Genomic DNA, 15,310 nt, shown 5'->3' with positions numbered 1-15,310 from the left:
CCAAGGGTCAGGCAGCGATCTCCTCTCTGTGGTGACCAGGGATGGAACCCGAGGGAACAGCATGAAGCTGTGACAGGGGAGGTTTAGGTTGGATATGAGGAAGAGGTTCTGTACTGAGAGGGAGTTGGGCACTGGAACAGGCTCCCCAGGGAAGGGGTCCCAGCACTGAGCTGGACTGAGTTGAAGCGTCTGGACGATGCCCTCAGTGCCATGCTTGGCTGGGTCTGACTGGAGCCAGGAGTTGTACTAGGTCATCCTTAGGGGTCCCAGCTCAGGAGATTTTGTGACTCAGCTACAGCCACGCAGGAAGCTCAACCGAAGAGCAGAAGAACACACAATAACATTGCAACGCCATTTCCATTTGAATTCACTCTTAGCAGCTTCAGTTACACACACACTCAGAATTTCTCCCTTTAACAAAATTAAAAAGCTGGCAGCTCACTGCTTCCATATCAATTCTTGGCTCCAAGCAGTGTGCATAATTAACAGCATTATAAAAATCAGCATCTGCATTTCAGGAAGATGAAACTGCTATGCCTTCCAGCGCAGGCTGCCTGCTTCAGTCTCTGCCGACCAGGTGCGTCTCCTGGGGCCGGTCGATGCGGAAGAGCAGCTCGGCGGGCAGGAGGTAGCCCAGGTACTGCACACTGTCGGGGCTGGTGTCCTGGTGGTAGTGCCCTCCTTCCCCGTGGTGGCTGAAACAGTGGGTGTGCTCCAGGCGCAGGTCGAAGCCCTGTCACCGGAGAAAGGCCGGTGAAAACGGGTTTGGGTGAGCACACATCTCGGACCCCACTCCAACAACCAAGCACTGAAAACTTGAAAGATGCTTGTGAAAGTAGTAGGACAAAAGAAGAGGGGCTGTACGAGGCTTTACCGTAGGACATCAGAGAGAAAGGAATTTAGAAAACATGACAACCCCCAACTTTTGCTGTCAATCTACCAGAGATTTCCCCTTTCCCTTCCTTTCCCTTTTCCTGCCATTCTATCTTTCTCCCTTCCCCCGTCCCTTTCCATCTCTTTCCCTTTCTGTTCCTTTCCCTTTCTATCCCTCTTTCCCTTTCTACCCCTTTCCCTTTCTATCTCTTTCTATCCCTTTCTCTTTCCCTTTCCATCCCTTTCTTTCCCTTTCCCTTTCCATCCCTTTCTCTTTCTCTTTCTATCCCTTTCTACCCATTTCTCTTTCCCTTTCCATCCCTTTTCCTTTCTCTTTTCCTTTCTATCCCTTTCACTTTCCAACCCTTCCCCTTTCTATCCCTTTCCCTTTCCATCTCTTTCTCTTTCCCTTTCCATCCCTTTCTCTTTCTCTTTCTATCCCTTTCTACCCATTTCTCTTTCCCTTTCCATCCCTTTCCCTTTCTCTTTCCCTTTCTATCCCTTTTGCTTTCCAACCCTTCCCCTTTCCATCTCTTTCTCTTTCCCTTTCCACCCCTTTCCCTTTCTACCCCTTTCCCTTTCTCTTTTTATCCCTTTCTCTTTCCTGTTCTACTCCTTTCCCTTGCTATCCCATTCCCTTTCTTTCTCTTGCTAACCCTTTCCCTTTTGTCCCCCTTTCCCTTTCTGTCCCCTTCTTTTTCTTCTTTCCTTTCCCTACCTTTCTTTCTGCCTCTATCTTTCCACTGGAATTAAATAAAGCAGTCACACCATCAGAACCCCTTTGCACTGAATGCCACGGACCAGTGTGATAAAGGGACAATTTCTGCTCCAATTGAGGCAGCTGTACATGAAAATGGGAAGAATAGCAAATAAAATTTTCAAGCAGCATACTAAACTTTGAGATCACCCCCACTAATGCAATGTGTTATAGAATCAGAGGCTGGTTTGGGTTGGAAGGGACCTCAAAGCCCATCTAGTCCCACTCCCTGCCATGAGCAGGGACACCCTCCCCTAGCCCAGGCTGCCCAAAGCCCCATCCAACCTGGCCTTGAACACTGCCAGGGATCCAGGGACAGTCACAGCTTCTCTGAGCACCCTGTGCCAGGGAAGGATTTCTTCCTTATATATGATCTAAAGCTACTCTCTTTAAATTTAAAACCGTGGCGCCCTCTCCTGTCACTACTTGGCAAAAAGTCTCTCTCCGTCTCTTTTATAACAAAACTTTTCATATTGGGAGGCTTCAGTAAGATTTCCTTGGAGCCTTCTCTTCTCCAGGCTGAACAAGCCCAGCTCTCTCAGCCTGTCTTCACAGGACAGGTCCTCCAGCCCTCTGATTATCTTTGCAGCCTCCTCTGGACTCACTCCAACAGCCCCATGTCTTCCTTGTGCGGGATAACAGCTGGGGGTAGCTTAGAAGTTAAATTTATGTTCACATTTTGAAAGGTTCAGCATTCACAAAACATTCCAGGGTGATGAGCAACTGAGATGCCAGGTGCTCACTGAGCCATAAAGTTCCTAAACATCCTTCACAGTAAGTTCTGAGGCAATCTTAAAGGTTAGTAACATCAGGGGAGCTTGATGCTTTGACCCTGAGACAGCTACACAGAGGATGCAGCGAAGTGGAGACATCGTGGCCAAACTCTGATACTATTGGAACTTGAAGGTTAAGAATTGATAAGCTGCATTCTTATTGCCCCTGGGAACACAACCTGTCCTGTATTTGACAAAATGCTGTCCTTTTAGTGAACGACGCTCATTATCATGTCATTATAATATGCAAACACACCTCCATCTCAAAGGCTACCCACCTCCAAGGTATGACCACTCCCCACTGAGCCTGCACTTTGAATTTTGCTAATCTGTCCCTTTAAACATGAGGTGAGAGAATTTCACACATGTCCTGCTTTTGGTCAGGATGGAGTTAGCTTCTTTTGTAGCAGCGGATGGAATGCTGTGTTTGGGAGTTAAAATGGGAGTAGTGCTGATAACACCCTGATGGTTTTAGTTGCTGTCAGACAGTCAAGGACTTTCTCAGCTCTTCGTATTTCTCTACTCATGAGAAAGGAGGGGCGAAGGCAGGACAGGTGACCCAAACTGGCCAAAGAGAGTATTCCATGCCAATTACATCCTGCTCAGTACAACGGGGGGCTGATGGGAGGAGGAGCAGGGGCGGCTCCGGGACACGTGGTTCTTGGGGGACAGTCGGGTTCCGGGACGGCTCTGGGTGGCACGGCCTGAGTTGTGGGTTCGGTGAGAAACTGCATTGGGTATCAACAGCTTCATATATTTTTTTTGCTCTAAAGTCCTGTTAGCATTGTTATATTTTATCTTTCTGCTTTCTGCCCCTTCCTTTTCCCTTCCCTTGCCTCTCACCCCCCCGCCTTCCCTCTTCCCCTGCTCTCTTCCTTTAAGGAGCAGACAGCTGCGTGGATAGAGCCGGGGTAAAACCACGACAACACATCACAAGAAAGGTGTGTATGACTAGAGGCACTCAAGATCCCCCTCAGAGACAAGAAATGACATAAAAATAGCCCAGACTCTGAGATGTGTTAGGGAAGGTAGCATCACATAGGAAAGATACCATCCCATACTATCCCGACCTCTGGGACCAGCCGACAGGCTGAGCCCCTCTTCCCCCACATTGGGACACCTTTGGGTACGATTGAAACATTTAGTCAGGCCAAGTGTCTCCCCAGGAAACTCAGACATCTCTATAGAGTCACTTTATATCTTTTAACACTTGAGTAGTTAAGACCCTTGGTATTTACAAGCACTTTGCAGACAACAAATTTATCACTAGCTAGCCAAGGAATCTTGTATGTCTGTTGGTTAAAGAAACTACGCTTCCATTTAAGCCAGCCATGTTAGTTCTCATTGAACACGACCAAATTCCTTTAAGGTGGCTGTGGTAGTTCAAGGAACATGACCAGGCTGAAGTTTCATCATTTGTGAATCTGAATTGTGATAGTTCAGTGTGTGGAAGGTGACTGGATTCATAACGATGTATCATAGAGTCACAGAATCGTAGGGGTTGGAAGGGACCTTGAGAGATCATTGGGTCCAACCCCTCTGCCAAAGCAGCTCCCTAGCTCATATTGCACAGGTAGACATCCAGATAGGTCTTGAATATCTCCAGTGAAGGAGACTCCACCATCTCCCTGGGTAGCCTATTCTAGTGCTCTGTCACCCTCACTGTGAAAAAGTTCTCCCATTGGGCATATCGCTGCCCTTAACGCAACAGAAACATTGGTGTAGTCGGCAGGATTGCCATGGATAAACTGCTGCATAAACATAACTGTGCCCCTTCCCAGGATGAGAAGGAGTGGGCTCAAAAATTTTGGAAAGGTGAAGAGAAAGTGGCAGAAAGCATTGAGCAGTGTCAGGCTGTGCAAAAGATTGCAGCAAAAAATGGAATATGACCAGACTTATAACGATAAATTGGGCATACTGCTACCTGTAACACAACACCTTGAGACTCCAGAGCTGAGCTCCAGGTGGGGTCTCACAAGCAAAGAACCACTTCCCTTAACCTGCTAGCTAACACTTCTCTTTATGCTGCTGCTGATAGGACTGTTTCTCTGGGCTGGAAGAGGATACAGATGAGAAATGCTATGGTATTTGAATGCCAACTACTGCTGTCTCTGTAGTGACAGTCAAACACAAAACCATGGGCTTAGCTGGGTTCTGCTGAACCTGTAGTGGACACAGATGGGAACAACCCAGCTGCATCCCCTAGGCAAGCTGCCCTGGCTCTGGACAGAGCAGCTGTTGATGGCTGCTTTCTGAGGACTCAGGACTTGATTCTAAGAAGATGCACACAATTTAGCCTTAGGCCAAAGGCTGCCACATGAAGACACAACAGTCACACCCCTGAACATACCTAAGCCTGCAGCAAGTCTCATTTAACTTTGGGAAAATATTTTTACATTATGTGTAACTGCATTGTTATTTATAAGTAACAGTCATTTTCATCTATGATTTAATGGTTACTTTTAAACACATAGTCTTCATCATGATAAAAATCTTTTTTGAAAGCAGATCTTTTTATCCTGAATTGCTTGCTGTTGAATTTAGTGCTTGTGAAAGATGCTAGGTAACTTGCCAGCAAGAGGCTTTGCAGGCTTCAATTTGCATCAGCAATTACGAGACACAGGCTTCACCTATTTCAACACAGCTTTAGCAGAGACAGCTCTCATCAGGGTGAGCTACATGAACACATGGCTGAACAAACTTCCATGCTCTGACATTTCTCCTGGTCCAGCCAACAGTGAAGCCAAGCTATGCTGTTGGGTTTGGGACACAAACGCTTCCACTCTTGCAATTCAAACCAAAGCATTAATTTCAATTAACTGTGAACAGCCACCAGGTTTCAAAACAGACCGACCTAGCTTCAATCCAAACCAGTGACAGCAGCTTCTATTTCACTACATTCTCTCTGGAAGAGTTTAACAACACACACACACACACACACACAAACACACACACTCCCATTCTTGAAAGGAAAATCACATCCCACATAAAATTCATTATAAGTCTCAGTTTACACACAGACAGGATAAAGACACTCACTGGGTCTCTGGAAACTATTACTGGCTGGCAAATCAGCGGAGCCTTCATTTCAAAGAATTTGAGCCAGTTATTCACATCCTCATCCGTATTCAGAGGGCAGGCAGAAAATTCTGGAGGCTACAGCAAAAGTAAAAGCTTTGTAAGTGAAAGGAAGACACTTGTATTAAGACACGTTTTCTCTAGCAACTTTAATTCACTTTTCCCCTCCCCACTATTCTGTTCACGTTCCTTCTTGCCTAAAAGCAGCTCACCAGTGCCCATTACTGTGTTTCTGCCAGAAATTCAAACAACCAGAATATCAGTTCTTTCAGTGCACAGTTACTGGGAGAAATACTGCAGTGAAGATTCTCTGCCTGGTACATTTTAGAAGTTCAATTATTTTTAAAAAGTCTATTGCTTCTTGTAAGTATCATCTCAGTTCATGTATTTCATTTCAACTCATTTTGCAATAGTTACACAGTTCTTTAGCTGCCTATGGGTTTCAAAAGAAAAGATGAAGGTATTAAGGCCAAGTAATACAGCATCACTAGTTTTGTAACCTCAACTTCTTATGTTAATACACTGCTTATCCTAACAGTTTATGCAGACATTGAAAACCACAAAACAAACTCAAGGCACTAAGATGCCTCACCCTGATTTATAACGCTGTTTAAAGAGGATCAAAAAAAGTTGTATGAATTGAGAACTTACCATAACGTGAATCTTTGCTTTCCCCTTCTGAATGATAAATGTACCACCCATCCCAACTGGCTTTTCTCCATAGTGTTTCTCTAAACTTTGTCTCAGACAAGACACAAAGTTAAGTTCTCCAGTCCTTCCGTTGGCTTTCACTTCAATGACCTGGAGAATAAAATCAATTGGTTGCTGCTGTCTCCTGCTGTAACAAGTCTGCAAAGGTCTGAGAGCGCTGCTCTGAAATTCTCTCAAGCTTATAACCTAAGATTACTATTGCTTTTTGAAACCTTGAGTTTCCCTGCAAGCACCACTCCACTTGCATCCTTCCAGTACCTGACCAACTGTCTCCTGACTTCTGTTAGATGCCAGCTTTGCCTGTGAAGGCTGATGGGCAGCAAGTCATTCACTCACACATGAGACAGACAAGCAACCATTTCTGTCCACCAGCTGGTGGACACCCCGTCATACACAAACTCTTGAAAACAGAGAAGTTAGCTGATTTTCCATGCAGCACTCAGAGTTCTGACTGAGAGAATGCAGCAATGGACTGTTCCTTCTTTTCCTGTGAGTGGCCATGATTTAATTAAAATGGGTGTGTCTTCTGGCAAAGAAATTGGAACAGCATTACAGCAGTTAAGGGAGGAATGGAAGAAGAGAGGATACCACATGGATAAAGAGCTGTTGAGTTGCATGAAGTTGTAAAATTGAATTATAGTAGAGAGAACAGGGCATAAAGTGAGATACCAGTAAATAATTTGTCATTGTACTCACAAAATAAATAAAAATAAAATAAAATAAAAAAGAAAGACAATCACATCCTGGGGTGCATTGAGCCAGCCAGTCCAGGGAGGGGATTGTCCTGCTCTACACTGCGCTGGTGTGGCCCCATCTCAAGTCCTCTGTGCGGTTTTGGGAGCCACAGTACAAGAGGGACACAAAACTGTATTGGACAGTGTCCAGAGGAGGGCAACAAGAATGGTGAAGGGTCTGGAGGGGAAGCCTTATGAGAGGCTGAAATCCCTTGGTTTGTTCAGCCTGGAGAAGAGGAGGCTGAGGGGAGACCTCATCGCAGTCTGTGGCTTCCTGACAAGGGGGAGCAAAGGGGCAGGTGCCGATCTCCTCTCTTTGGTGACCAGGGTAGAACCTGAGGGAACAGCGTGAAGCTGCGACAGGGGAGGTTTAGGTTGGATATTAGGAAGAGGTTCTTTACTGAGAGGGTGGTCGGGCACTGGAACAGGCTCCCTAGGGAAGGGGTCACAGCACCGAGCTGGGCTGAGTTCAAGAAGCATCTGGACGATGCCCTCAGTCCCATGTTCTGACCTGGCTGGGCCTGTGTGGTGCCAGGAGTTGGACTTGACTCTTATGGGTCCCTTCCAACTCAGGAGATTCTGTGATTCTGATTCTATGCTCTGCCCACACCTCGGTGCTACCTGTGTTGGGGGAAGCATTTCTACAAAAAAATTGACAAGTGCCCACACCTGATTTACACAAGAACCTTAAATCACTGCTAGTTTGGACTGAATTTGTATGGATGACTAATACTTACCCCTCAAAAATTCAAATAGGTCGGTCTTCACCAATTCTTCCCCTCCTTCACTAGCATTAGTTCCTGATACTTGGGTATCTTTTCATGGATTTACTCCTTTACTATTAGCATAGAAGACTGATAGGAGAACAGTGAAATGTGTTTCCCTTCAGCCAGAAAGCTCGATAAGCAAAGTCACCTTTGATCCAAGTACATACCTTACCAGGTTGGCCCTCGCTGGCATAAAGGTTGGCCAACAGCCCAAACTCACAGTCAGTGTATTTACTGCTGTACTTCTCAAGCAGGCACCCTTTATCTGCAGGATTAATCTGGGCAATGTAGCTCCCATTTACAGCAGGCTTTTTTTCACTCTTAGTTTGAACAATAGGGATAAGCTGAGAAAAAGAACACTTGAGACTAAGTCAAGTAAGTCAATACAAATATGTAAGAGTCAGTCAAATGAATGGAACTCATGTAAATGCAATTTAAACTTTGGACAATGATCCCAAGAAACAATCCCCTTTGTGACACAGAAAACAGTTTTACTTTTTCTGGACAGTTAAATTTAATGTTAGGTGAAGATGAATGTTAGTGTTATGAAAAAAACCCACTTTGTATGTGGCATCTTTAAAACTGACAATGGTAAAACAAAGCCATCTAAGAGAGTAAAAGACAACATTCCAAAGACGTTTACCAGTAACTCTGGCAAGTGACTCTACATGTGTCACTAAAATCTCTGCCAATCAGTTTCCCAAAAAATCATGTTTGTTAGGTGCTCCAAAGCAATCCCACACTTCCTGGAGAATTAGAAGTTAAAAATTCATCTTTATTATCTGGATAGGGCACACCTCATTGGATGGCCCTCATCCAAATTCCTTTGAATGTGCTTGATGTGCTTTTGTCATGAATGGTGTTTGCTAAATGTCTTCTTGTAAATTGGAAATACCCAGCATGATATTGCTCTGCTATTACACTTCCATGAATTCACTGAGAACCATCACTTACTCACTGACCTCAGCATTTACTCCAAGAATCTTAGACGAAGCAGCTCCAGCTCCAAGAATGAAAGCTCCAGGCAGCTCTATATCTTTTGCAACTGTATTTAGATCATAAACCTACAAAAGAGAAACAACCCTTCGATTTTGGTGTGATTCAGAGTTGTCATTCTATTCAGTATAATCTCTGGATGCTTTTAATTCACACTGCCCTCATTAGTATTTTGGATAATTAGGTTGAACACAGTTGAACAAGGAGATATTTGGAAGTAATAAACTGGGCACATATCCATTTGTTTTCTGAAAGGCAGAGTCTGTCTGTATGTTCCCCTGGCATTTTACACAAAAACTGAATTGTTGTTCTTATTTGTGTAAAATAAAAAATGGAAGGAAATATCATATAGACACAGGTGGTAGTAGAAAGAAGCCATGATATTTCTGTAAAAAAAGTCCAGTAGTGTGAATCCAGTGTTGGCCTGAAAATGCAAATAGAGCCAGCTTTTACAAAGAAGTGTGGCTGTGACCTGAAATCCCAGGCATGCAGCAAGCCACATATAAACATGCAGATAAGCCCCTTGATTAGCAGCTCCTTCCATGGCTCCTGTCACAGCTGGATGTTTCCAAAACTATCTTGTATTTGTAGGCAGGAGAAGATGAACCATCAATGACAATATGCTATCTTTGCTATGATGTGTAAGAGTTCCTGATGCAGTCTATGTTTAACACGTATCAGAACCAATCTCATAAAGCACTGAAAAGTAATTCTTTTTCACAAGTGGAATCTTAGAGTATGTGTTACTCCTTTGTTTTTGTTTATATTTCAGCAAGGCATTGCTTTTCTTTTGACAAATGTATTAAACCCCCCAGCTAAAGGAAAAACTCACTTTTTCTTTCTGCACAACAGGTATGAGATAAGGAACACCTCCCACATCTGCTATCCTAGGCTTTCCACAGATTCCTGGAAGAGTACAGCCAGTTAGTTTGGTAAAATATATTCTTCCTAATAATCAAAATGGCATTTCCCAAATGAGCATGCAGTTGAACCCACCAAAGAACTGGTTCCTCAAACTTCTAAACCCCTTTGAAAACACTATTTCCCTATGTTAAATGCTTAAATAAAGTGTGGCACTATTAAGAAATCCAAGAGCAGTAAGCCCTAAAATGATTCACAGTGGGATTTAATGGTAGGCAACCTGCTGCAAAATTAAGAGTCTTTAAGGAAAAAAAATATATATATATATATACAGTGGGCAACAACTGCCATTTATCAGTTCTCTAGTAAGATGCCCTCATCCTCACAGTGGGTACCCACACAGGGACTCCACTTGGACATCCAGCTTTGCTGAAATTTTGCAAGTCTCAGGACAATTCCTCCCACCTATTTGAAAATCTATTTTAAGAAGGGATAAATCACCTTCTGGAGGGGTTTCGTTCACTGTGTTGATGACAGAGGGAACTCAGATGAGTGACGGGGGTGACAGGTCTGTCTTGCAGACAGCTGATGTCAAAGAAGATGGATCTCAGAATAAGAAGTGAAGTTTCATTTCACTGACATACATGAATAGCAGGAATTTAAAAATGAATGGAAACACGACTCCTTAGGTTTGGATCATGATTGGCATGGATCTAAAAAGCTTCTCCATGTGGAAGATAACAACTTCATTTTAAAACCTTCTCAGTACACGAAATAAAGCTTATGAAACAAGTGAGTACTGCAGTCACAGATTGTGAAAAAATAATAAGACAAGTGCTTGACAATGACTTGTCCCTGTTCATACATCAACTAAGAAGCAAATCCAGGAATAACATGTCATTTTCTTCTCATGCATATTCTTTACCTGAAAAAACAATTTAAGCTCTCCCAACACCTTTAGAAGATCAAAACCAAGTAGGACCAGGTAGAAAGAACTGGAGAAGTCTCAGTGGAAGGCAAGAATGATCAGTTACCTTTGGCAGGAAAGTTGAAGGGTTCCTGAGTCAAATCAGGACAGTCTACAACAGAGACTTGAGCATCAGCAAAGTTTTCTTTAAGCCCTTTCTGCAAAACTATAGTAAAAAACAATGGCAAAGTTACTGACATTGAAAAATTACCAAGATTATGACAAGTTACTAACAGTAACAAATACATCTGCTGAGGCTCGATTTCAGCAAGATACATTAAAGTTACTTACAGTTACCCTAAGTAACTCCACTGATTTAAATGTTACTGTCTGTAGGCACTTGGTTCCCAAGTCAAAACTTTGGAGAGGAGCAAAAGCTTGTCCAGCTACCACATTAATTAATGTTAAAAATGTTAAACACCTTTTAACTGAAATACAATAACTGATTGCTCCTAGTAGCACTAGGGGCAGCACAATGTGAAGTCATGTTGGGTAAACTTAAGCCACATTCAGAAGTGGGTTTGCTTCACAAGTACAGACAATGACTGCAGTCAAATATCATGTGAGAGCAAAGGAGGAAGTAAGTTTTAGCTGAAGTAAGAATCGGTTCTTTAAATAAATTAACTAGATTGTTTACAATTTTGTGATTCTAACCTCAAAATGGCTCTGCTGTCTGGAAACTTCTACTGTCACAGGATAACCTGTCATGTCTACATTCGTGTGGAGATTTTCTGGGAAGTGCCCTTGTCAGTATGAGACAGATAATGAATGGTGGTGATTCTAATGAACAACCCTAAATCTAAACCTTTGGGTTTGCTTCACAACAATGTTTTTAAGCTCAAAACCTTCAAAATCTTTCAAACAACATGAAGGATTCTGACTTGGACAAGGTCGCTGTTTGGAAACAACTTTAACAAACCTTAATATAGTGTGTGATCACATCCTGTGTTAAGAGCTCAAAGTTCTTTCATGCCTAGGGATCTGCTTTGACAGATGTCTCAAAGTGAAGAACAGAAAATCCAGTCTGCCATCTCAAATCAGATCCTTTTTTATTCAAGAGGGCTTTCCTGTAACTTTGTTTCCTCCAGCCAGGGTTTTGGCCATACCCCACTTCTCAGGAGAACATCTAACAAGATGTTGACCACAAAGGTCAACAGAATGTACTTGGTAGGTTTATGAATATATCTCAGATCCTTCCAGTAACAGGAAAAGGACAAGAAAAAGGCACTCCTCAAATGATACTCCAGAGCTGAACAGCAGCAAAATTCACAGCTTACAGGAGATCCTCAGGACAGAGAGGAGAAAAAAGAAAATTCTGGTTCATAATCCATCTTTTCTGAACTTGAGGACCTCTCTGAAAGAAAAAACACCCACTTGAATACATCTGCTGCAGGAGACAGACTACCAGAAGGAATGATACCTTTCTACAAGGAAAGAAGCTCATGAGTGGGTGGGTTGGACCAAATCACCTCCAGAGGTCCAACCTCAGCCATTCTGTTACACTGAGCACCTTTTGTGAAAGCTTTGGAAAGAAACAAACTAAATAACATGTTTCCTGCAGCCTGATTCTAACACAATCACCAGAAGAGCAGCCAATTAGGTTCAAACCTGGGTCCCCTCACTACAAAATAGATATTGAGGTGCTGGAGGTTGTCCATCAAAAGGCAACAAAACTGGTGAAGGGTTGAGAGCCCAAGTCTCATGAAGAGTGGCTGAGGGAACTGGGGTTGTTTATCCTGGAAAATAGGAGACTGAGGGGGGCCTTTATTGCCCTCTACAACTACCTGACAGGAGGTTGTAACCGGGTGGGTGTTGGGTCTTTTCTCACAGGTAACAAGCAATAGAACAACAGGAAATGGCCTCAAGTTGCACCAGGGAAGGTTTAAATTGGATGTTAGGAAAAACTTCTTCACTTAAGGGGTTATCAATCATTGCAATAGGCTGCCCAGGGAAACGGTTCAGTCTCCTTCCCTGGAAGTATTTAAAAGACATGTAGATGTGGTGCTTAGGGACATGGGTTAGTGGTGGACTTTGCAGTGCTGGGTTAATGGTTGGACTTGGTGATCTTAAAGGTCTTAGTTCTAACATTGATGATTCTAAGTCTGTAATTGCCAAGTTTTGACAACCTCTGCACAAATCTGCAGATGTAGCAGATTGTTTCAAAGGGTTCAACAGCTTGCTTATATTCTTAAACAAAGCTTGGGGTTTGTGTGAGGAGTCATTGTTTGTTTTAAAGAAATAATAGCATATAGAAAAAGTGCTTTCCTTAACCTGTCAGTGTGTTAGGAGCAGGAACTTTCTGCACGTACTAACTGTAGAAGAGTTTTGATAAGAGCCTTAAGATAAGTTTACAATGTAAGTTTGCAAAAAGTTACACTCTGCAAGACTTACCCCCAGCAAGTTCCTCCAAACTTGGAACGTGAAAAGCAAACCTTTCTACTTTGGCCATTTCCCAATTGGTGCTGATTTCTTCAGGTCAGAAATTACAAGGTACAACGCTGTAGAAACAACTGATCTGCCAAGAAGGATAATAGCTTAATGAGTAAAACAAACTGTTCTTAATATGTTACTTATTTTTCAATTTCACTGAAGAATACTTAGACAACAGTAGAACTGTAGCTCTGCCATCTAAGACTAACAGCTTCAATATTAACCTTAATTTTCTTACATGCTTTGGAAGAAGATGTGTGTATCAGCCATGTAGCTAGTTCACAGCATTACACATGCTAGTCCTCAAGCATACAACTGGGTGTAGGTAAAACACACCCTACGCTGAATCCAGTTCAAGGGACATGTCAGGAGATTCATCAGTCCTTTCCTAAGCCTGGAGTCATAATTTGGTTTTGAAAGAAAAGCGTGCTTTTCTGATCATATTAGCTGCCTCCTCAGATCTTCCCTGCCTTAATGTTTACTTTTCCAGCATTGGCTATGGTGGACTTTCAACCTCAACTGCACCATGGTCTCCAATTGATTCTGGGCACATGTTTCCTCTCCCAGAGGGGAACAGGATAGCAATGAAATAAAAAAGAATAGCAGCAGGTTGTGCAGTATAAGGGTCTGCGTGCATACAAAGCCCATAAACTTACATGCAGACAAAACCTTTTAAGAACCCCTTGACAAATGCACTGTATCTCAGTCAGCCTTGCAACAGCAAACTCAGCTACTAGGGCAAACAACTAGCTCAGGGCAGAAAGGGCTGATTATATGCTGCCTCTAAACCAGCCACAGCAATCATTAACCCCTTAGGCACCTGCTTGCTGCACACACACAAAAAAGAAAATGGGTCCCACATCCAGATTTCAGGCCTTGGAGGAAAAAGCCAAAAACTGAATTACATTCCCAGGCCTGAGAGAGCTTTTGCTAGGAAGGACTATGATGTGAGCTAGCTGTTTATTTATACTTTTAGCTCCTATTTTAAAAATATGCTGAACTGTCAAAAATCATAACTGTTCTTACACCACAGGTCTCTTGAGTCTGCTTAAAGGTTAAAAAATCCCAGCAGGAAAAAAAAGAATAAAAAGAGTTGGGAGATCACACCAGTCCCCTAACTGACACCTTAAAGCTCAGCTACCCCAAATTACTGCTGTAGCAAGCAGTAGAGAAAGGAAGAAAGACAGCTACCTGTGTAATAAATTGTAATTCTCATCTTAGTAGCTCTTATCTATCTCTACTGGTGACCTCCTCCCTCCTCTGGCTGTGGAGGAGAAAGTAACAGGCTGGATTTGGTGTCTCTGGTACAAATCTACTGTCAGATGGAGTGAATCAGACTCAAAGACTGTAAGCGTGCACCAAACACAATAAGGGAGTAATTCAATCAGAGAAAGAGAGAAGATGGCCGTGGCAGCATTGTTTTAGATGACACTCAACCCCCTGAAGAACCCCTTGCCATGTCCAGAAGGCAGCTGTGTCAGCACCAAAGATTGAAAATGTCCTGAACCAGTAAGAAGACAGGCTACAACTGCTGTTCTCTGCAACAGGCAGAGGCAGGACTTTGACACAGTTCAGTAAGTAGTCTCCAGTACAGCACCTAGACCATCACCTGCTGTTTAAAGGACACTAGTCAGCTCCCCATAATGAAAAGGAGGGAAAGACTGTGGGAAAATCTGGATGTACCACAATAAACCCATGCTGACTGATAGACAGTAATCCTTACCGGGAAAGGCACAAAAGGACTGCAAGGAGAGCATTCACAGGAGAGTTTGTGTGGTGTGAGAACCTGTAAGGAGACAACAACAGACAATTAAATCCATCCTGGTGGGATGGGGTGATGTCGAATACTACAGAGGCTTTCAAAGAGCAAACACAAATGCTGAAAGGTTGATAAGATTATTAGATCTGAAGTGGTACAAGAATGGAGAGGACAGACATCTAAAAAGACTCCAGAAATCTACCTTTTTGAAGCAAGAAGAAAACATCAGAGAGAGTAGTCAAGGGCCATGAGAACGCAGATGAATTTGGAATCATGATATTAACGGGGTGGTGGTGGGGTTTGTCCCATTTCAAAACCTGGATGAAAACTAGTTTGGAGGGTAGAAGCGGGAAAGGAGATATAATAGGCGGGCTGGAGATGAGTCATGGAGGCAGGGGGAGAGAAAGAGGAGGGAAAAACTGACGATGTCAGTCAGTGAGGGAACAGAGGTTCAGCCGTGACACCAGGAAGAGCAAAATATCTACAGATGGGTCCGCAGAGGTTGAGGAAAGCTGCAGGACAGCAGAGGCACCTGCTTCAGCGGCTGGGATTTGGGGAAGGGATGGTCACAGCAGCGCCGGGAGGGCCCGGGGTGCTGAGGGTG

The 15,310-nt window shown here is 43.4% G+C and overlaps 1 protein-coding gene across 1 annotated transcript; it reads right to left on the bottom strand.

Moving 5' to 3' along the window:
* Nucleotides 1-354: 354 nt before the first annotated feature.
* LOC311189708 (ester hydrolase C11orf54 homolog) lies at nt 355-13,004 on the bottom strand. Its single transcript, XM_084261424.1, has 8 exons — nt 12,909-13,004; nt 10,585-10,683; nt 9,522-9,595; nt 8,656-8,757; nt 7,861-8,037; nt 6,133-6,282; nt 5,443-5,559; nt 355-733 (listed from the first exon to the last, which is right to left on the bottom strand). Exons 1-8 carry the CDS (start codon nt 12,964-12,966, stop codon nt 560-562), a joined length of 951 nt encoding a protein of 316 aa, XP_084117550.1. The 5' UTR covers nt 12,967-13,004; the 3' UTR covers nt 355-559.
* Between the last annotated feature and the right edge of the window lie 2,306 nt (nt 13,005-15,310).

Source organism: Gallinula chloropus (genome assembly GCF_964237585.1).
Source record: "Gallinula chloropus genome assembly, chromosome: 1".
NCBI classification, from domain to species: domain Eukaryota; kingdom Metazoa; phylum Chordata; class Aves; order Gruiformes; family Rallidae; genus Gallinula; species Gallinula chloropus.
The sequence above is the reverse complement of the archived record's forward strand: the minus strand, read 5'-3'. Positions and strand labels throughout refer to the sequence as shown.